Here is a 23,826-nt window from a genome sequence, read left to right as displayed (position 1 = left end):
TATATTGCCCAAGTCACTATAAAAATAAAAATTAGGTAATGGTAGTTAAAGTTTAATTCAAATCATAATGCGACATCATTGCTTTTATATAGGATACATACATCTTCTCTCAAGTCATAGTTTTTCCATTTCCTAGCTTTGTTAATCATATGGTAGATTGCTTGTCTCTCTCAATCATAACACATGAGCAAACTACATGGCTTGATAAATGTGTAGGGTTCTACATGTCAATCCTTGTCATGATGACTTTGTAGTCAATCCTTGTCATGATGACTTTGTAATTACTCGATGGTCAAATTGCTATAGCTGTAAATAGATCCTAGAGCAACTCCAGAAAATCAAATTCCTTTATTCTAGTTACAGGGAAATCCCCTTTTAAAAGTTTAGGATACCAGGGATGAGTACTCAACACATGGGAGAAGGCTACATGCGTCCCCTTCATTCATCCCAACCACATAGGTACTGGGGGGTGTTATTCGGATTGGTACTCCAAAGGAGATAAAAGTCCAGCATTAGGCTATTAATGCTGGACTCTATTAGTTCCGGTTAGAGCTAATCAATTTTTAGTCCCGCTTGGAGGCTCCATCCATAATATGTTTATTAGTAGTAATAGAAAATTTTGATGACACATACTCCCTCTGTCCCATATTGACTGCACTTAAATGGTTCAAAAAATTTCCCAAATTAAACGCCTAATATGACAGCACGTGTACAGAGCATAGGGAGTAAAATAATCTATGGGCCCATTTGTTAATAAAAAAATTAAAGTGCGCAGCTAGGCCTAAGGCCAGTCTCAGTGGGAGTTTCATGGGCACAGTTACTTAGACTGAAAACTAGGTAACTGTGCCAGATGAGTTTTATGGTGATGAAACTCTCCTCACATCACATGAAACTCCATCATTCTCTCTCATTGCCATGTCAGCAAAAGTGATAATATTTAATGTCATAAAACCCTCAATGAAACCTCTATTGAGACTGGCTTGAAAGGCAGAACGCTCTGGTTTCTTCTCCTCTTTTCTGAAGTGTATACGTGGCACATCTCGTTTTAAAGTTTACCTTTCAAACTGTATAGTACACTGCAATCATTACTGCATTCTCAGTATGTAAAACATTTAAATAGTCGTAAAATGGTTATGTACATTAATTTGCTCCCCAGTCCTTGAAATGCGCTTATATTGGCCGGAGGGAGTAATTAGCAAAAGTCAAAAATATATGATGACCAAAGCTGATTTCAATGAAAAGGGTGCATAACAAATTTGAACGAGAACTTCAAAAATTAATGTTGATGACGCTAATTTATTTTAGATTGCTAAATCGCACAAATTTTATTCTTATTGAAATCTCTATTTTTTTTAGAAAAGTGGTCTCCCCCGCTTCATTACAGAGAAGCAAAAACGTTCAGCATATAGGAGTTCAGAAAAAAAGGCAAGTCCGCCCGCTGGGAAGAAAAGCTCACAAGAGCAAAATCTCTATTTTTGTCCCTGCCGAAATCATGTGACCCCCCCCCCCCCATCTCGCTAGAGATCTTCCTCTCCCCTTTGTTCATCATGCATTTCAATGATTTGAGATTCATTTATACAATTGTAATGTGGTATGTTTGCAAAAAAAAAACGTCCATATATACCCTTTGGTTGTGCTTGATATGGACCCTGCGTCTGTATCGGACGGTACGCAGTATAAGCACACAATACTGTGATCACTGTAGCATTGATGCTCATGCCCCTCCTCGCCGGCGCCGTTGAATCCCGACCCTCCGGACAAGAACCTGCAGTTTCTTTCTTCCATCGAAGCCGCGCCTCCTCGAAGGCGGAATTGATCCTTCCTCCCGCGCTGTCCGCTCGACCTGCGTGCTGCCCCCTTCCCTCTCCGGCTCTCCGCCCCTACTCGGCCTTCTCAGCCGCTCTCCATCAGCTCGGCGAGGTAAAGAACCCCTCTTCCCCCTCGCCCCTCCGCTTGCTGCCTCTCACGGTTTCACCACCTCCCGCCTCTTCGCTCTCATCCTACCTCCCGCTTCTGTGTTCACACGATTTATGGATCTGGTTCCCTCCCGGCTCCCGTTAGGTCTTCTTGAATCTGGGCAATTCGTTGATTTTAATCTTTGGGCACACTCCAGCGTGTAAAGGGGTTTGGTAGGGTTGGGTTCGATTGGTGGGTTAGTGGGTTCTATAGGCACTGCATAATGCAAAAGACAAGCTGCAAACCAAGAGCTTGTTCATGTCAATCCCGTCCATGTATAGACATGTGCCACCTGTTCGACAAAATGCCTAACCACACCTGCGTCTTCTTTTCATGTATGCTTCGCGTGCATGTTCATACCCATGGCCTCATACGCTGATGGAGGGGTGCGCGCTGAACCACTGCAGAGCGTGTGCGTCTACACGCTGGTTCTGGGAGCTGCTTATGGTGGCACAATGAGGAGAGAAGCAAACAGCAGAGGTGGACAAGTGCAGGGTTGATGGCACAATGTGCAGTCTAATGATTTGAAGCCATTTTGACCCGATCCATGCGTCAGTTTGTTTCACAAATGGGCCTGGGACAGGTGGGTTGGGTGTCAGGGTGGACAAATTTAACCGAGAATCGATGACCAAACCGAAAGAACCGGGGATAGGAACCGAAATAACTGGAACTGAACACAGAACCGAATTCTTCGGTTCCGGTTCTTTCGGTTCCGGTTCCCGGTTCACTGAAGAACTGAGCCCATTAGCAAACAATAAGCCCAAGTTGCAAACCCTAGGTCCTAAACTCCCTTCCCGCACTACATCCATGATTCATTCAGTACCCAAGTCCCAACCCCACCGCTGCCACCACACACAACCCCGTCCCCAAGTCCCAATCCTGCCGCCGCCGGACCTAGCTAGTGCCCGTCGCCGCCGGCACCCGTTCCTAGGCCAGCGCCCGTTGCCGCCGCACCCATTCCTAGGCCAGCGCCCACCGCCGCCCAGCAGCCGCCTGCCCCCGCCCCTGGCTAGCTTACCACCGCTCCCTTTCTACCCCCGTTGTCGGTTCCGGAAATGACAGGAAGCTAAATCTACTTGTAGTGTATGTCGCGCGTTGAAATCGGAAATGGCCTAGCACACAATGACTCAAGATTTATATTGGTTCAGGAAATCGTGCCCTACGTCCAGTCCAGTTGAGGGTCGGTCGGATGTATTGCTTGAGCCCAGGTGCTTGAGAGAGTTTGGGGAGTTACAAGCTCACGAGTGGAGCACGGATGTCTCAGATTGGATCTTGTCCGGATTTTTGGTTGGGGTGACCCTCCCTTTTGTAGTCCAAAGGAAGGGCTTCCTTATAGGTGAAGTAAAGATAGAAGAGAGGGAGGGAGGGAGGGAGGGAGGGGTCCTTGCTTCGTCCTCTAGGGTGGCTAACTCTGTCAGTTGGGACTGCCAACCTTGTTAGTTGGAGTCCTGGGGCGGTCGTCACTCGTATGCTGTGTCGCAACGTGGTCGTCCTGTTCTTGTGCCTATGCGTCGTGCTCCGCCAGTCGGAATGGTAGATGTGTGATGACAGGCATGGTATGACAGTCAGGCTTCATCCTCGGCGTTACGTCCCGTCATTCCATCGTGATGGAGCCGTGTCTGCCATGTTCCGTCCGCTTGCCAGGAGGGGCAGGTGAAACAGTGCCCCCCTGCTGGTTTGAAAACAAAAGAGTTCTTTTTACAATAGCGGGGTTGGGAAAGTAAGGAAAGTCAAGCCCGATGATTCTGTTAGAAGGGAAGGATTTAAAATTCCTTTTTCCTTCCTTTTTACGCCACGTTCGCCCTTGGTCTACGTGGATCAGGGGCCTAGCTAATACGTGAAACACGCCACCCTAGGGAGTACGGTTGCAAGACCGAAACTCAAAGGAATTGACGGTGCCTGCACAAGCGTTGGATCATGTGGTTTAATTCGATACAACGTGCAAAATCTTAAAAGCCCTTGACATATGAACAACAAAACCTGTCCTTAACGGGATGGTACTGACTTCCAGTCAAGTCCCTCTATCCCCAATAAAAAGCCATTTCACTTCATAGGCGGCGAGGGGCACTATAGCTCCGTGGGGGAGTGGTTGGCTTGTACGACAAGTTGACTCCGGTGTGCATCCTTATATGCCGCACCTGCTCCCAGGGCCCGCCAGTGCGCAAGGTCTGGCTGGCCCCGGCCTTGCCGGTCGGGGATGGGCACTCCAGGATTAAGAACAGAACAGCATGCCTTATATCAAAATGTATTTATGGTTTCAATATCAAAATATTGGTCTTGTCTATGAGTAGTGCTAGTGACTGTGGGATCTAGGATTACAAGTAATTGTGATACGCAACACTAGGATTAAGCCAGGTTTTTCATGGACAGGACGGACCCCTGGGTGAGGATCCTTCAACAAGTAGACATTGCTCATGTGCCTATTCTGTAGTCACAGTAACGTTGCCATTATTTAGTGCATCGTATGGCTGTCCTTGTATGCTGCACTCGCAAGATGTGTTATTTTGGGGCTCTGCTTAAGTTAAATACCTTTTTCTCTCATACTGTGATCCTTTCACTTATCACCTGCTAACCTTTTAGGTCAATCTACCAGGTTGAGAACACTCTACACTGCAATCAACAAGCTATTGCCTCTACCACTCCATCACCAGCAATATGCATCAGTTTGAGCAACAGAAACAAAACTGATGCATGCAATGTCTCAAAGTCCAAACAGTATAACGGTAATAGTGCTCCTGGAGTTGCTGCCCATGCAACCCATCCACAGTCTCGTAGTGTTAAATTGATGAACATCAGGTCCCTCACTTTCTCAAGTTCACAAGAGTAAATGGGAGCTGATGATTTACTTCGCAAAGGCAAAAAGCGGAAGAGAACCACACAAGCCATTCAAATAAACCTCAATGATCAGCATGGAATAGAAAATACACATCTAACCGAGCTACCTTCTTCTGACAATGCCTGCCAATATGTGAAGGACAGACTAACAGGGAACATCACCTGCATGGTGTGTGGTGAAGAAGGGCATGACACTTGTGATTGCTCCATGAAGGATAAAGAGGAAAAAGTGATATGCACTCTTTGCAACAGGGTTGGCCACTGTCATTTGTGGTGTTGCCGACAGAATGTGTCGGAGAATCATGCTTGCCATCGTTGTGGTGAAAAAGGACACTACACTAAGAAGAAGCTCAGTTGTGGTCAACAGTGCGGTCATAGTAAGGATATCAGTTGCTCCAGTTGTGATATGAGCCATCAACTTGGAAAATGTCCTATGGGAGACATTACATGTTTCGTTTGTGAAGGCAAAGATCATGTGCCTGCACATTGCCACTTGAGGCCCGTGCTCACTGCAGTAACTGAGTATCATCGAGATAGTTTCCGTGCCACTCTGAAAAAGGCAATGACAGAAATGAGGAGATCATTAACACCAGTAAAACCATCCGGAGAATTTCCACATGATGAAGAGATACCCAAGGTCTCAAACTTCAGTAGTAGTGGGGATGGCCATTCGGAGAGGAATAACACCATCAGAAGTGGGGTAGCTGACTCCGACAAGACCAGCCATGCTACAATAACGGACAAGGCACTAGCACTAGTATCAAAGTCAACCTGCCTCAACTGTCATGAAGAAGGCCACTCTGCAAATAAATGCTCTAGAAAGAAGCCACTAAATGATGTCACCTGTTGCAAGAAAAAGCTATCTGAAGAATTGGGGCTCTGTGATGTCACCTGCTTCATATGTCATGATAAAGGCCACAAATCATATAGCTGCCCCGCAAAGAAACCACCTGGAGAATTGGAGCCATGTGATGATACCCATGAATGCCCATTTAAGGGAGGCAGTGAAACGGCACCTGAAGTCTCAAGATTAAGTCATGGTAAGGAAGACAATTGTTATAGCAAGAGCCCCAGCAGAAGTCAGGCACCATACTCTGACAAGGCTAGCCATTCGGCAATGAGGAACAATGAAGTAACACTAGTATCAAAACTTGCCTGCTTCAATTGCCATGAAGAAGGCCACTATAAAAATAGATGTCCTAGAAAGAAGCCTCCTAAAGAATTAGAGCTACATGATGCCATCCAAATCAATTTCCATGTGAATAGCTCTGCCAAGAAGAAAACTGGAAAATTTGAGCTATCTGATGTCACCTGCTTCAAATGTCGAGACAAAGGCCACAAATCATATAGCTGTCCCAACAAGAAGTCACTTGGAGAATTGGAGCTATCTGATGTCACCTGCTTTAAATGTCATGACAAAGGCCACAAATCATACAACTGTCCCGAGAAGAAATCACCTGGAGAATTGGACCTATCTGATTTCACCTGTTTCAATTGTCATGACAAAGGCCACAAATCATATAGCTGTCCAACAAGAAACCTCCAAGATAATAGGAGCCATATGATGATAGCTGTTAGCACCGATTTGAAGGAGGCAATGAAAGAAAGGTTACCTAATGTCACATTGTCACACGATTAAGTTGTGGTAGGCAAGATTATTTTGATAGGAACAGCCCTGTCAAGAGTCAGTTGTCAGCATCTGACAAGACCAACCCTGCAAAAAATATGGATGAGTCACTGACACAAGCGTTAAGAGTTAATTGCTATAGAACACAAAGGCGACGCAAAAGAAGCTGAAGAACAAACTGCAGAAAGCGAACAAAGGTGTTGTAGATTGAGGTCAGGCTATTGCTATCGTCACATTTATCGTATTAATTTTTGTGATCCTTATCCTAGACAAGTGCATTTTTACTCTTCCTCTGATTCTATTTTTGTAGCTTCTCTCTGGTTAGAAATGTTTTTCAGTAGCCTATTTCGCAAGTCGACGTCATGAGATAACTGTTTTGAGCACCCAAAATTTTCCTTTTCCTTTTCCTTCACCTCTTGCTGTCTTTTTGTACCTTGCATAGTGCCAATATAAACAAATTTCCTTGGGCTCATTTTCATCTCTTTTCCATTCAGTGCATCTAAATTGTTGGAAACTATGTACTTTCTTTCATGTTGACAAGCTATAGCAATTTGAGGAGCCATGGGCTCATCATCCTCTCCCCCTTGAATCAAAGCCGTCCTCGGCTTTGGCATATTTTCAGCATTGTCATTCATGATTAGGTCAACCTTTCTAGCTCTATTGTTGCACGACATGATGGCTGCGTCCTCGGCTTTGGCATATTTTCAGCATTGTCATTCATGATTAGGTCAACCTTTCTAGCTCTATTGTTGCACGACATGATGGCTGCAATATTTTTCTTATCCTTCTCCTTTTTCTCATCAACAAAGGAACCAAAATGAATAGGAGAAGGTCTTAATAATTTACCAGCTACAACTTTAAAATCCTTGCAAATACCTGTGTAAACGGTCCCTAACTGCTTAATGGATGTGTTCAGGCTGACTCTGAAAGGAGTCCGCCGTAGTTCGCGTCAAAATTGTATATGTCTTTATTTGCAGTGCTGCTATCTGATTTCTTGCTATCCTAACAATAACACTCAGCATTGTTCTGGGCCGGCCAGTCCCTCCTTGCTGATAACTGTTGTTGTTCGCCGTTGGTGGTAGTGTCGTCGGTTCGCGCTGTGACTCCGGCCATATGCTGTAGCGGGCGCTGTGGCCGCCGGTGCTCCTCGGGATTACGCCCGTGGGGATCTGTCAAGCAGCCCACCTCCTAGGATTTCGTATTTAAGATCTAAACCGATCCACATGTGTGATCTAGTCAAATTTATTGTTCGAATAGTATTTTTGTGTTCGGAATAATTTTTCAATTGTTTCGCAACAAAAAAAATTCAGCAACAAAAAAAAATTCCACCTTGTGTGATGATTTATCTACCGGTCACACATATGACTCCTAACATTCGCCTGTAGCGGTTGCTCAGCAAATACTACCAGCCACGTGCGTAGATGCATGCTGACTGGTCGCAGAAGCACCTGCATCCGTGCGTCCCGCTGTTTTTTGTTTTTTCACCGGCCCATCAGTGGTTAAGGCCCAACTTTGCTAATTCATTTTCTTCCTCGTGGAAATTAGGATGGCAAAAAATTTTTCCATTTGTTCCAATGGAATAATTTGTTTTAGTGAAATATTTTTTCTAGTGGTAAGCTTGGATCTAGCTGAACAAATTTTAATTTTTGTTCCGATGAAACTATGTTTATTCAATGAGACATTTGTTCGAGTGGAACAATTTTATTCTAGTGGAACAATTTGTTCCATAGAGGAGCTGGGGCAGTGGGCCCAAGAAAAATTAGCGGCCCGACAAAGCAAGCCTCGGTAGCGGGTGGGCAGCGGCCCGTGAATGAAATCGGGCCCGGCAAATAAAAATCATGGTGGATGGTTCCTATTCTACGATAGATTGACTGGCAGTAACGAGCGCAGTAACGAGCGCAACTAGCCATCGCTTCAGGGGATGGTTCGTGGAACCATCGCCTGAAGCCAGCAGCCCGGACTCCTCCTTCCTCATCTTCTTCTTCTACCTTCATCCCCCTCCGCCGCCGCCCAGCCCCACCTCCACCCCACCGGCGCGGGCGGGCTAGGGTCCCGCCGCCGCCGCCTCCCACCACCGTCGCCTCCGTCCACCGCCACCGTTGCCGTCGATTCCCCCGCCCCGGCGCCGGCCCAACCGCCATCTCCCACCGCCCGGCCGGCGGCGCCCTCGCCGCCCCCGCGTCCGCCTCCTCCGCCGGGCCGGCCTGCCGCCGCCGGACCTCCCTCTATGGCCGGTGGTGAGCAACCGCCCCCCCCCCCCCCCCGCAACCCGAACCCCTAACCCGGAACCCTAACCTCGCCGGAGTTCGCCGGAATCTCACCGGAGTTGGAGGAGGAGGTGATGCGCCGTTCTTGGGCCGCTTCAGGCGATGGGTGGGACTTTTGTCGCGCGCGCGATATATAGCTATTCCGGGCAGTAACTTGCATTACCACTAATAGGACCCGGCTGCTCTGCTACGATGTCTATTGGGCGCAGCGGCCTCTGTGTGATGTGGGACCACCCTACGACAGCAGCAGTTCATAGCCTTATAGCACTCTATCAGATTACTTATTCATCTCTCCAATACTAAAATATTATTCTTCTGATAATGGAAAGTGCTCCAGCAGATTAGCAATTTCATCGTCAATATCAAAAAAAATTGGAGATCGACAAAACATACCTATCTCTTACTCAAATGTAAATGATTTTCTCCTCATCTTATCCTTTAAGTAATCTGCTACGACGCTTGCTACAAAAAAATGTAAAAGTATTATTGGTGATGGAAATAGAAAATATATAAAATATGATAGATAGGTAATCTGCTGGAGATGCTTTTAGCTTCTTGGTGGTGGTGGCCGTGGCACCTTGTCTGGGTGACGTGCATGGTGGGGACGCTTTGTTGCATGTGTGGCAATGTTTGGTGATGATGGTTCTAGGCGTCGGGCATTTTTTTCTACAATGTAGAATACTGTAGTAAAAGAGTTAAATAGAGCCAGCCCAATCAGCCCATGGAGTGGCTCTAAGAGATGGACCAGCCCAGCTCCGCGCCCTGCATGCCGTTGGTCATTAGCGCGGACGGAAGGTGAAACGAACATGGCACCATTTATGCCATTTCGAGTAATTTTGGTGATCGAATGATAACACAACACTTAGACTAATATGATTGTTAAAATGACCATTATCAGTCTTTTAGGTTCAAGTGATGACAAAGAGAAAGAGAAGATAGGCGTAGCAAGGCCCGAAGGGCTGTCCCTTCGGATCAGGAGCACCGGAAGAACCGATGCCTAAGCATCAGTGCATCCGACGCTTGTCGGAAGAACCGACGCTATGATGTTTGATGCAGGAGGGAATCGAAGCCAAGTCAGCCTATAGCCACCGGTTGAACCGACGGTCCAAGAAAGGGCATCGATGCATTGGGCGTACTGTGTACCAGAGACGATGTCAAGTGCCCAGGAGAAGTTTCTTCATCACCGGTTCAACCGACGGTGCATCGGAGTATTGCGTCGGTGCATTGACGTCAGCAGAAGAGAAAAAGGCTGTGAGTGACCGGTTTAACCGACGGTCAAGCATCGGTTCAACCGGTGGTCACTGTGTCAGCAGTCAGAAGTTCAACGGCTACTTCGTGCTTAGAGTGACCGGATGAACCGACGCTACCCATGCCAGAGGCATCGGTTCATCCGATGATACGCAGATTTTCTGCTGACCGTTGGAGCAACGGCTATAAGACTTGGTGGCCTATATATACGCCTCACCCCAGCCATTTGAAGATTGCTGGAGTTGCTGGACATCCCACACACACCCAAGAACATCTCCAAGCCATACAAAAGCATCAAGATCATATCCTTAGCCCTTAGCACACTTTGAGAGTGTTGTGTAAAGTATTAGCTCTTAGTGAGTGAGATTGTAAGGCTTCAAGCCTTTGTGCTGTGGTTCATTAGCGAACCAAAACAAGAGCTTGGTGCGCCAGCACCTTGGAGCGTGAATCTCGCCGGCAACGTCATCGACCCTCCGACTTGGTGTGGAGCGGCGACGACATCTTTGTGCGGGGGACGTGGAGACCCCCATCCTTTGTGGAGAAGCTCTTTAGTGGAACCCGGGGCCAAGGTGACTGTGATTGTGTTCATGGAAGAGACTTGGTGGCCGAGTAGCAATACTCTTAGTGAGTGCTACAACAACGTGGATGTAGGTGTGCCTTTGTGGCTAACCGAACCACGGGATAAACACCCGCGTCAAGAGTTTGCTATCTCATATCCCGCTCTTTAAGCTTCCGCATTTCATACTAGCAATTTATGTGCCTTTACTTTCATAGAATAGTTTCTTGATAGGAAATGTTATAGGTTGCTAAACTCTTTTGGGATAGGGGTTTCACACTAGAACAACCTAGTTGCACATCTACATAGCATGTTTTAGTTTAAGTTTTGTGCAAACTAGTTGGAGCCATAGGTCTAAAGTAATTAGAGTGCCTAATTCACCCCCCTCCCCCCTCTTAGGCTAGAGCATCCGATCACTTTCAGAAGGGCTATGACCCCACGCATAGCGGGTTGCAGCCGTGTAGCTTGCTTGACTGTATGTTGGTTGTGGTAGGGCAAGTAAAGCTCCCACCACTCTCGAGTGGATGGTAGATCGGTTGAGGTCGAGATGAAAGCAGGAACATCGATGGCTGTAGATGCCGCTTCCTTTTTTTGAACGCGTCCTCTTTACCCTAATGCTGATTTTACCTTCACTTGTAACTTCTCTTTCCAGTGGTCGACTTTTTCGGCGGTGCTATCACGTGGCGGGGCCCACCACCCACTTGCTTTCCCTCTGATCCCGTAGCACCCCTCCCCACGCTCCTTTCTCTTCCTCCCGCATCCGCCACGCCTCTTTCTCCTTCCTCCGTCCCCCTCAGATCTATCTCCGCACACCCTTCCTCCTTCTCCTTCCTCTGGCACCCTCGGCGGTGGCGACCGCGAGGTCCGCCCGCGGCGCGGCGGCGGCGGACGGTGGCGGCGAGTAGCAGTGTTTTTTTCTTTTTATTTTGTGGATGCAAAATTTTTGTAAAGAAAATTCTCAAATTAAAAAAAATTACCGAAGTTTTTTGTTTTTTGGATGCAATTTTTTTACCTTTGAGTATTTTTTTCTTTTGAATGCAAAAATATTTTACCTAATTTTTTTGTTCTGTTCAAGACACAAATTTTTCTCAATTTGTTTCTCAAATTTCTCTCTCTGAATTTTTTCTCTATAAAATTTTCTCTCTTTTTTTCAAACTTTTTTCTTGATCAAATTACCTGAAATCAGAAAACGACAAAAAACTTACTAAAATAGGAAAAAAATGCACGGTCGGAAAATTGACTGTAGGGAATTTCTCCCTACGGTCGACCGTAAACTAGACTGCCCGCTTGTGGAAGTCGCGCTGTCGCATAAGCATTTTAGCAGGCTTCTTCTATTACTTTTGGCCCATTTATTCTTTCACAAGCCCACATTACCATGAGGTCGCACACCTTCCGAGGCCTAGACGCTCCTACTGACACCATGACAGTTCCTGCAATACAGGGGTTCTAGAGGTTACTCCCTCGTTCCTAAAATAAATTCAATTTTATGGTTTAAAATTTGTCCCACAAAGAATGTAATTTTGACCTAACAACCACAAAAGACAAGAGTCTACGGAAACTTCTCGTACAAAAGCCAATGTCTAGATTTTTGTTACAAAACATAAGGAGCAATTTAATAATTTATACCTGATATTGATTTACGTGTTCGATTCTAGAATTGCATTTATTTTAGAACGGAGAGAGTACTTCGGTTTTCTTTTATTTCCGATGCATGTTGCATGATGCACAACCATTTCATTTCTCCTGAGAAGATCATTCGGTGCGTACAGTTTTCGCATGAGGCTCCCAAGGAGATTAGATTTTCTTTTAATGTAAATGTAATTCATGCATTTTTATATTTCAATATATTTTTGATTCACGTGACATCTATATTTGTTCCACTAGTAATGTATATGTAGTTCATACTTTTTGCGTTTCAATATTTCTTTTGTTCCACATGATATCTATATTTGTTCTACCATAGGATCAGAACATTTGTTGCACATAATTCGAGTATGTGCTCTACAGACATCTACATTTGTACCACTAGCTCAAAACATTTGTTCCACATCGTCACATCTTTGTTCCACCAGATATGAGTTATATACACATATGTTCCAATGGAACAATTTTTCTATTTTTTGTTTCACAGGATTTTCAATTTCTATTCACTAAAAAAAGAGTTTATTTGTTATAATTATTATATGTTCCCTTAGAACAAGTTTTAAAATTTTATATTTATATTTTACACGTGATGCCAGCCAAAACCAGTACCATGGTTTGGCTTTTCCCGCTTGGCTGCGGATACGGCGTTTTTTTTCTTTTCTCGAGATAATAAAAAACTAGAAATGAGTGTAGCTATGGTGCCGTAGAGATGGTGTTGACATTTCTTAACGTCGCCACTGGGAGTTGTTAGTTTCCGGCAACAACACCAGAAATGTTTGTTGATTTTTCTTAGCATAATCACTAGAAACGGGTGTTAAGTCCATCCCTAGCAACTGCACCAAGAAACGTCACTCTCATGGTATAGTCTATACGATTACAGAGGGAATCCGCAAGCGCACGGATATACCATTGTAGCATTTCAACCGGAGAGTAAGGGTATCGTTATTCATATGTTTCCAAAAGATGGCAGTGGCAAATGTATTATACTAAACATTAATCATGACATTGTTTCTCAAGTAATAGACATAGCGCTAACAGGGTAAGCCATAATAAAAAAGATGGTAGTGTGACACAAGAACACAACCAACACCCAGAGAAAAAAAGAATAAAAGAACAAAAGAACGAAAGAACAAACTAAACTATCCTATGTTAAGTTAGTTGGAGCTTAGACTAGGTTAGAGGTCCTAGTGTTCTATTCAAAGCAAAGGTTATGTTAGAACATGGGTAGGCCTACAGGTGCCAGGAAAATGGAATAGCGGAGAGAAGGTCCCGCACTAGAGAACATCCAGTCCCGTTACCTCTTTGCATGAACTTCTATACCGTACCCGAACGTCGGGGAATGCACTAATCGCAACACAGCTGTTACTACGGACGGACATAGCTATCACCTCCTGCCGTCTACCCCGGTCACACCATGGAGCATGGTCTTATCCAAAGGATCCCGCATACCCGAGTACCACGCCTGTGTACGAGGTCACTACTCTAGCAACCTCGGATCTCCCACCCTTCGGATAGACAAGTGAAACACTAGAGCAAACCCAAAAGCACAATGAACCGATATCCGTATCCGGATCATCTGGCCTAACCATATCCGTAGCATAACTCATGAATAACCAAAGCATAGATTGATAAACTATCAAAATAGTAAAGCAACCATGGCATAACTCTATATTATGAATAGAAAGCTGAGAAGTTGAATACAAAGTCATACCGAGAGTCAAGGATCGCTCAACGACTCCAAGGACGACTTGCTTCACTAAGGGAAAACTAGGCTAGCTCCACTACCTAAGCAAGAGAGCAAGAGAGAGCCTCCTTGGAAGAGTGGTGAAGTGGTGTGTGTGTGTGAGAGAGAGAGAAGGGGGATGGAGAGGCCCTATTTATACTGTTGGAGGTCAGTTCCCGCCAAATGTAAGTATGGAAGGTGATCAGGTGCTTTGGCCGCGACTCCTCTTCGAAATGCACTTGGGACGGGATTGTGGCTAGGTTCGACCGACCTGTGGGGTTAGCCGCCCCTGGTCACGTCTCGTCCTTATCCTCTTCTGGCAGGCTGACACGTGGACTCTTATCCTTATCCTCTTGTGCATATTCCGCGGCGCCCCCGTTTGCTCTGCCAGGTGGGCCCTCCTTGTAAGTATGTGATGCCGGATGCGATCTTCTGTGTAGTTACGTGGTGTCTTCATCATGTTTTCTCTTTATTTCACTCTTGCTCATCTGAAATCATGGAAACTCTAAAATAACTGTGGAACTAGGTTAGTGATACAAATATGCGAGTAAGACGTATAATTTTTTTTATTATAGAGTCTAGTTGACGGTCATTTTAGCACTTAACGACCGGCAACAGATGGCATTTTAGCAGAGTGGCGGCTGGCGTGCTACGAAGTTGCTGGGCCGTCGCAGTGGTGTTGACACTACTACAAAAATGGTTAGCACTAAACAAATTTCTAACAAATCATGTGGACAACTTTCTGGTTTGAAATTGTTATTTTAATATCTCACAAATGAAGTCGAGTTTGGACAAGATATTTTACAAGGTTGTGCATCATCATAATATCTACACGTGTGATTTTTTTTTGATGAATTTAGACGATCTTTTTGTTGTGATTTGCACAATTTTTCACGAAGGTTATGGTTTCCAATTTAGATCGCTACTACCTGTGGACCAAAACTATGTCGGTGCTAATATCTGAATCCAAACGTGAGAAAACTAAAATAGCTTCCCGAATGTGATCCGTTATCTCTGATGCTAAGAGCAACTCCAACAGATTGATTTTCTCCTTTCTCCTTTCCACTTTTTAGCCATAAAAGGATTTAGAGGAAAAAATTTAGCTTGAGAAGATTGATTTTTTCCTTTTCCTCTTTCCCATTTCCCCTTTATTTTCCTCCCTTCTCCCCGTTTTAAAGGGGAATTCCACCTTCTCCCTTTTTATCCATTATTTCCTAGCCACAAAATCTACGTGTATGAAAAAAATCCTGGCCACTCATAAATTTAAGGGGAAAAGGAAAAATCAATCTGTTGGAGCACATCTCTCCAATAAACTAAAATTTTGATGGGGGATTCCCCTATATGATGAGAAAGAGAAAAAGAGAAAATCAATCTGTTGGAGTTACTCTAATACACACATACTTGATCCCTAGCTACCTGGAAAATTCCGATCTACGACTGAGAAGCCAGAGCAACCATGCCCTCGTCCTCGTCTCCGGCAACTCGTGGCCAGCACAAGAAGGCCCAGCGCCTTCCCCTCAAGGTATTCCTCTCCTTACAGCCACCGCCGGGGAGAGACTGGGCGGAGCTGCCCCGGGACTTGATCTCGTCCGTGTTCCACCAGCTAAGTTCCGTTGAGCTCCTAGTAGGTGGCGCGGCGGGGGTGTGTCGCTCGTGGCGCCGGGCAGCGCGCGAGGAGCCTGAGCTGTGGGGCGCCACGTCAACATGCTTGGCTATGGCCCCGCTGTCTCCGATCGCATGTCCCAGTCCTCGCGCTGGTGCGAGCCGCCGTGCGCCTCGGCGCCGGGCAGTGTGAGGCCTTCTTGGGCGACAAAGCCGATGACGACTTGGTCTGCTTTCTCGGCGAGGAGGAGACGAGCAAGCGGTCTGGGGGCCCCTTGTAAGAATATGGGGTAGCAAAAACAAAATTTTTCTACCGCATAAACCAGGATTACTGCAGTTATAGATCACGGGATTACCACTAGACGCACGGTTGCGGAACTTCTGTAGCGCGTCGGTGTAGTGCAGATGGAAGCTGGCAGTGCAGTTGCGCGAACCACCTCACGAACAGCTCGTCCTTGTGCAGCAGGCGCAGCACCTCCACGAAGTCTACACGTACGGGAAGAAGCGTCGCACTCTGCGTGAATAGTAGCGAGGATTAGGGTTTTAGGCGCCCCCTCCTCTGTTTATATAGCCCCTTAGGTGGGCTGCCTTGGGCCCCACCTTGGGCGCCCTCTTTTGGGCCTAAAAGGCCCATTAGTGCACCTAAGCCCAGTCTAATTTGGATCTCATCCTTATCAAGCTTTTTTCCCTTAAGTGTGTGACCCTATAGGCTCACATGCGAATAGACATGGCCCGAGTACTCTTACTCGGCCCAATAGTAGACAGTGGCCTCTAGCAAGACATGTCAACTCCTATACGCACACAAGGATCATATCAGACGAGCCGCCGCAATATCATATACATGTTGTTCCCTTTGCCTCACAATATTTGGTCTAGCTTAAAGCTAACCTATCTCTTTCTCGATGTCGTGATTCAGATCCTTGGTTAACTCTTAACCTTCGCATGGCCATGAACTTCTTGATCTGAATCACTCGAGGGGCCCAGAGATATCTCTCTCTTGCAGAGAGGGGCAAATCCCATCTTGACTGACTATGTCTCACAGCATGCTTCTTGACAGACCCGAAAGCCAACTTTATAACTACCCAGTTACGGTGTAGCGTTTGATGGCTCCTAAGTAAGTCGATTCACATCTTAAGTACATACGACGATCTCAGGTCTTAGGACACAACGTACATATTGTGTAATGAGAAGTCATCATCTCGTGTTGGGTCAATTCAGTCTCATGTCTCACATGAGCCCACATTATTAGTTTGACATCCCCATGTCCATGACTTGTGAAACGTAGTCAATCAACTAATACATGTGCTAGTCTAATATTCATGTGTGTCCTCACATGAACTCCGACTAGGAACATTTTAGAATATCCATACAGGTAAAGAGTTTCACTAATACTTCACATAAGCATTAATCAATACAAGTTGTCATCCATGGATATTCAAGAAACACTTTATTAATCATGAATACAAGGAAATATGATTGCCTCTAGGGCATATTTCCAATAGTCTCCCACTTGCACTAGAGTCAATCTAGAATGTATCTAATACCCATTGCTCTTGTGTGCCTCTCATGCTTGGGCTGTGGAAGGGGTTTTGTCAACGGATCTGAAATGTTCAGGTCCGTGTGTATTTTGCATATCTTGATTTCACACCATTTATTGTGAACACATAACCTGATTGGGACTTTGAATCATCTTTGTCAGTTTGGAAGCTAGCGTCGGTCTAACCCATTACAACGAGCTCTTCCGCACCTCCATAGACCAGGAACACATCCTTAGTTCTTCTCAAGTACTTGAGGATGTTTTTCACAGCCGTCCAGTGTCTCTCACCTGGATCTGACTGGTGCCTGCTCGTAACACTTAGAGCATAAGAAACATCTGAGCGTGTACTTATCATTGCATGCATGATAGATCCAATTGCCGAGGCATATGGAACTTTTTTCATGCGCTCTCGCTCATCAGTTGTCGTAGGACACTGAGTCTTGTTAAGATGTATGCCATGTGACATAGGCAATAACCCTTTCTTTGCCTCTTCCATGTTGAATAGCTTCAACACTTTGTCAATGTAAGTATCTTGGCTTAATCCTATAAGCCTCTTTAATCTATCTCTATAGATCTTGATGCCCAGTATGTATGCTACTTCTCCTAAATCCTTCATCGAAAAACTATTTTTAGTGAAGTCTTTGCGGACTTAAGCATAGAAATATTATTTCCAATCAGCAGTATGTCATCTACATACAGGATTAGAAATGCAACATAGCTCCCACTTTCCTTCTTGTAAACACAAGCTTCTTCTTCGTTTTTAATGAAGCCAAACCCTTTGACTACTTCATCAAAACAAATATTCCAACTCCGAGATGCTTGCTTTAATCCATAAATGGATTTTTGAAGCTTGCATATCTTTCCAACATTGGTCGGATCGACAAAACCCTCGGGCTGCATCATATACACGTCCTCGGCCAAATTTCCATTAAGGAAAGCTGTTTTGACATCCATCTGCCATATTTCATAATCGAAATATGCAACAATAGCTAGAATAATCCGAACAGATTTAAGCATCGCTACGGGCGAGAAAGTCTCGTTGTAGTCAACTCCTTGAACTTGTCTAAAACCTTTTGCGACAAGTCGAGCTTTGTAGATGTGAACATTTCCATCCATATCTTTCTTCTTCTTATAGATCCATTTGCACTCTATGGTTCTCACACCATCAGGCGGGTCTATCAAGTTCCAAACTTGATTTTCCTTCATGGATTCTATTTCGGATTTCATGGCATATTGCCATCTCTCAGAGTCAGGGTCTGCCATCGCCTCTGCATATGTCGCAAGCTCATCATTGTTCAACAATAATAATTCCCGCGCTGCGCGAAGCCTTGTTGACCTTCGTGGTTGCGGAGGTGCTTCTATTGCCATAGGCATCTCAACTTGTTCAGCTACATTAGCGTCACTTGTAGAGTCTTGTCCTATTGGCTCATCTCGAACTACTTTGAGTTGCACTGTTCTTCCACTTTTCTCTCCTTTGAGAGACTCTTTCTCTAGGAAAACTCCGTTCCGAGCGACAAACACTTTGCCCTCAGATCTATTGTAGAAGTAATACCCTAAGGTCTCCTTTGGGTATCCCACGAATATGCACTTATCCGATTTGGGTGCAAGCTTGTCAGACTGGAGTCGTTTGACAAATGCTTCACAACCCCAAAACTTTAGAAAAGACAAACTGGGAGTCTTGCCAGTCCATATCTCATATGGTGTCTTGTCTACGGATTTTGACGGCACCCTGTTCAATGTGAAAGCTGCTGTTTCTAGAGCGTAACCCCAAAATGATAACGGTAGGTCCGACTGGCTCATCATTGATCGAACCATGTCCAACAGAGTTTGATTATGTCGCTCAGACACACCATTTCTCTGAGGTGTTCCAGGCGGCGCAAGTTGTGGAACAATTCCACAACTCTTTAGATGACTGCTAAACTCGTGGCTCAGATATTCGCCTCCACGATCAGATCGTAAAGCTTTAATTTTCTTGCCACACTGATTTTCAACTTCACACTGAAATTCTTTGAACTTTTCAAAAGTTTCAGACTTATGCTTCATCAAGTAGACATAGCCATATCTACTCAAGTCATCAGTAAAAGTTATGAAGTATTGGAATCCACCTCTAGCAGTCGAGCTCATTGGTCCACATATATCAGTATGTATGAGTTCCAGTAATTCCGATACTCTCTCTGGAAAACCTGTGAATGGCGTCTTGGTCATCTTGCCCAGCAAACAAGCTTCGCATGTCTCATATGACTCAAAATCAAACAAAGTTAGAAGTCCATCCGAATGGAGCTTCTTCATGCATTTCTCGCTTATATGACCGAGACGACAATGCCACATGTAGGTAGGATTCAAATCAGTTAGCCGAGGCCTTTTAGCACTTATATTACAGACAGGAGAATCATCAAGATTTAAAATAAATAGCCCATTCTTAATGGACGACAAAGCCACAAACATATTATTCTTAGAGATCACACAACCATTGTTTTCACTCGCAAAAGAATAACCATCCTTCATCAAACATGAAGGAGACACAATGTTTCGGTTCAAACTAGGAACAAAATAACAATTACTAAGCTCCAAGACAAATCCTGACGGTAGGTGAAGTTGCATCGTCCCGACGGCCACAGCAGCAACTCTTGCATTATTGCCGACGCGGAAGTCAACTTCTCCTCTTCCAACGCTTCTACTCTTTGTTAGTCCCTGCATCGAATTGCTTATATGAGCAACCGATCCGGTATCAAATACCCAAGAATTAACATAAGAGTCAGCAAGAAATATTTCTGTAATATGAACAACAAGTGTACCTGAAGTGGAAGAACGATTCTTCAACGAAGATAGATACAGCTTGCAGTTCCTTTTCCAGTGTCCTGGCTGGTGACAATGAAAGCACTCCTTGTCTGCAGCTGGTCCAGGTTTAGCCTTGGGTGTAGGGTTTGGTTTGCGGTTCACAACCTTAGCCTTGCCCTTCTTCTTCTTCCAAGAAGAACCTTTCTTCTTGAAAGTAGGCTTATTCTGGACAGCCATCACATGGCCGCCACCTGTGCTTTTCTTGATGTCACTCTCTGCCGTTTTGAACATGCCGCACAGCTCATTCAAGCCTTCTCAGCCCCGTGCATGTGGTAGTTCGAGACGAAGTTTACATAGCTCGGAGGCAAAGATGCAAGAATAAAGTCAGTGGCCAACTCTTAGCCAAGTGGGAAGCCTAGCTTCTCCAACCTCTGTGTGTAACCAACCATCTTGATTACGTGCGGCCCTACTGGTGCTCCTTCTGCTAGCTTAGTTTCAGCAAAGGCCTTGGACACATTGAACCTTTCAGTCCTGGCCTGAGTCTGGAACATATCCCGTAGCGCCACGATCATATTGTGCGCCGCATGGTTATTCTCAAACTGCATCTGCAGTTCAGGTTCCATGCAAGCTAGCATGAGACAGCTCACTTCACGGTCTTTATCAACCGCTCTCCTGTAAGCATTCCTCTCAGTAGCAGGGGCATCTGCAACAGGCTCCTCTGGCAGTGGGTTATCTAGAACATCTTCCTTGTTCGCTGCCCTGAGAACAATTCTCAGGTTGCGGATCCAATCTGCGTAGTTTGACTCATTCAATTTGTTGCTCTCAAGTACGGAACGTAAAGCAAATGGTTGATTTTGAGCCATTGATCTACAACATAATAAATGCAAAATACTAAGACAAAAATATTCATGATGGAGTAAACGACAATAAACAATTTAATAGAATTTACTCCCACTAAAATCAATATCCCTCTGTTGATTCTTAGTGACTCAAGACCCACAACTAACACGTCCACTAGTGAGCTTTTGCATCACCGCTAGAAGACGAGTTAGATCGGTAAGCAACTCTTGCTAATCATATCTCATATGACTCTTGTTGTTGGGTGACATCTCCATATCTCGCTCCCAACCTTTATGCCCCAAGGTCCTTAACCGTTAAGATGACCTTGTCAAGCTCACCAACCCTTTATGCGTGCATGTATCCGATATAGCCTATCTAGTCAAGGAAAACCAGTGGCGCCCTAATTTCATAGACCCACCACCAATCGTACAAGACATGGGACAGTGCAAGGTTTAGTTGGTAGGGCATGGTAGCTCGAAATTTGTGAGGGATTGTTCTACTTCTACTATGACGCACGTAGTAGTAAAACGTCAAGAACGGCAAGCACATAATTGTGATTCAGTATGGCCCTAGTTCTCATGGTGATCTCCATCTCCATAGAACTTGTTCGCCAGGTAGATCTCCATATTCATGGAACTTGTTCATCATGTTGATCTCCATCTCCATGTACATGTGCACCATTCTTCATGTAATGAAAACTCTAAGAACTAGAACTTGCTATTACACCTAATAGCTAGTAAATAAAATTACATTCACGATTTGGATCACCACAAATTGGCACGCAGGCCATTACATCAAATGCAACAATTCATATGGCTCCGGCCGAATTGTCATAATCATGACACGCATGTCATGAAATAATTACACACATGCATCACATACACATAGGGGTCATACCGATCACAAAACCTGCAAAACAGAGTTATGTGATTCCGACGTTCGAACTTAAATCGCCGAAAACTCTATCTTCTAGGCCGAATTTCGCAAATCTAAATTTCGCGAAAATAAAAGGGCTATTCTAAACCAATTCTAACTTTTTCTGTAGATACAAATTGATATAAAATTCGCCTCAATCCGAGTTCGTATGCAAAAGTTATGACTGTTTTACTGTAAAACACGCTTTTGCAACAAAACGAAATTCGCAGTAGATCCAATCTACTGTCCTATGCATCTCATGCATCTGGCTTATGCCCTAAGTTTCGATTCGACCAATCACATTAATCTCCAACCGCAGCGATCGGGTTTATGTGCATCACTTAACTCCGATGGCGGAAAACCGACTGGTAGGAGTATGTCGTTGCACAACCTTCGCAGCTAGTTTACGAAACTAGGTCATACATCAATCTGAAACTACGCATATCTCCATATGCCCATATTCAAATCTATAACGAGACAGCACTGGCTCTTGATACCGCTGTAAGAATATGGGGTAGCAAAAACAAAATTTTTCTACCACATAAACCAGGATTACTGCAGTTATAGATCACGGGATTACCACTAGACGCGCAGTTGCGAAACTTCTGTAGCGCGTCGGTGTAGTGCAGATGGAAGCTGGCAGTGTAGTTGCGTGAACCACCTCACGAACAGCTCGTCCTTGTGTAGCAGGTACTATTCATGTGCGTGAATAGTAGCGAGGATTTGGGTTTTAGGCGCCCCCCTCCTCTGTTTATATAGCCCCTTAGGTGGGCTGCCTTGGGCCCCACCTTGGGCGCCCTCTTTTGGGCTTAAAAGGCCCATTAGTGCACCTAAGCCCATTCTAATTTGGATCTCATCCTTATCAGGTTTCTTTCCCTTAAGTGTGTGACCCTATGGGCTCACATACGAATAGACATGGCCCGAGTACTCTTAGTCGACCCAATAGTAGACAGTGGCCTCTAGCAAAACATGTCAACTCCTATACGCACACAAGGATCATATCAGACGAGCCGCCACAATATCATATACATGCTGTTCCCTTTGCCTCACAATATTTGGTCTAGCTTAAAGCTGACCTCTCTCTTTCTCGATGCCGTGATTCAGATCCTTGGTTAACTCTTAACCTTCGCATGGGCCATGCACTTCTTGATCTGAATCACTCGAGGGGCCCAGAGATATCTCTCTCTTGCAGAGAGGGGCAAATCTCATCTTGACCGACTATGTCTCACAGCATGCTTCTTGACAGACCCGAAAGCCACATTTATAACTACCCAGTTACGGTGTAGCGTTTGATGGCTCCTAAGTAAGTCGATTCACATCTTAAGTACATACGACGATCTCAGGTCTTAGGACACAATGTACATATTGTGTAATGAGAAGTCATCATCTCGTGTTGGGTCAATTCAGTCTCATGTCTCACATGAGCCAACATTATTAGTTTGACATCCCCATGTCCATGACTTGTGATACGTAGTCAATCAACTAATACATGTGCTAGTCTAATATTCACGTGTGTCCTCACATGAACTCCGATTAGGAACATTTTAGAATATCCATACAGGTAAAGCGTTTCACAAATACTTCACATAAGCATTAATCAATACAAGTTGTCATCCTTGGATATTCAAGGAACACTTTATTAATCATGAATACAAAGAAATATGATTGCCTCTAGGGCATATTTCCAACACCCCTCGGGCGCGCGACGGCCGCCGGCGTACCCGTGGCGGCGGCGGCTGCGGGTCGGGGATGAGGCAGAAGTGGGAGCAACGACTGCGAGGTGGGGAGGTGGCGAAGGTGGGAGTGGCGGTGATAGTGAGATGGTGCTAGGGTTTCCGGTCCACCAGTCTTTGATACATCTACGGATCGATCTGAATCGTATGATCATGAGTGGACGACCGGGAAAAGTCGTGCCCTAGCGGAAAACGGCCCTGTATAAGTTTCGGGCCATTTAACATTTTTATTTCTTTTTTATCGTATTGCACCATTGTGATGTAGCATATAAAAATAATTATCTTATATGCACCAATATAATTTTTATATGTAATACACTACATATAAGATGTCTTGTAGAAGTTTCAAAATCTTTGGAACTGATTTGGTTTTTCTATATGTTAAATGAATTTCTACATGGTTATCAAACTTAATTCTAAATTGAATTCAATGTCCATCTTATAAGATACACAAAATTGCACAAAAGTTATTTTTAGGATCATAGTTCCATTCATGTCTATTTCCTAGAGTCTAGAGATAGATGAAAAATTCAACTGTTCTAAAGGGATAATAACTTCTTTCTCC

General features: G+C 44.8%; 1 protein-coding gene across 2 annotated transcripts; it reads left to right on the top strand.

Moving 5' to 3' along the window:
• The first annotated feature begins 1,717 nt into the window (after positions 1 to 1,717).
• On the top strand, positions 1,718 to 6,896 carry LOC120660097. Of its 2 annotated transcripts, none has more exons than XM_039938446.1 (2): positions 1,718 to 1,920; positions 4,550 to 6,896. In XM_039938446.1, exon 2 carries the CDS (start codon positions 4,784 to 4,786, stop codon positions 6,428 to 6,430), a length of 1,647 nt encoding a protein of 548 aa, XP_039794380.1. In that variant the 5' UTR covers positions 1,718 to 1,920; positions 4,550 to 4,783; the 3' UTR covers positions 6,431 to 6,896. The 2 variants fall into 2 exon arrangements, with proteins under 2 accessions (XP_039794380.1, XP_039794379.1); XM_039938445.1 differs by having other exon boundaries at positions 1,729 to 1,920; positions 4,537 to 6,896.
• Positions 6,897 to 23,826: the final 16,930 nt, after the last annotated feature.

The sequence above is a fragment of the Panicum virgatum genome, chromosome 2N (genome assembly GCF_016808335.1).
Source record: "Panicum virgatum strain AP13 chromosome 2N, P.virgatum_v5, whole genome shotgun sequence".
NCBI classification, from domain to species: domain Eukaryota; kingdom Viridiplantae; phylum Streptophyta; class Magnoliopsida; order Poales; family Poaceae; genus Panicum; species Panicum virgatum.
The sequence above is the reverse complement of the archived record's forward strand: the minus strand, read 5'-3'. Positions and strand labels throughout refer to the sequence as shown.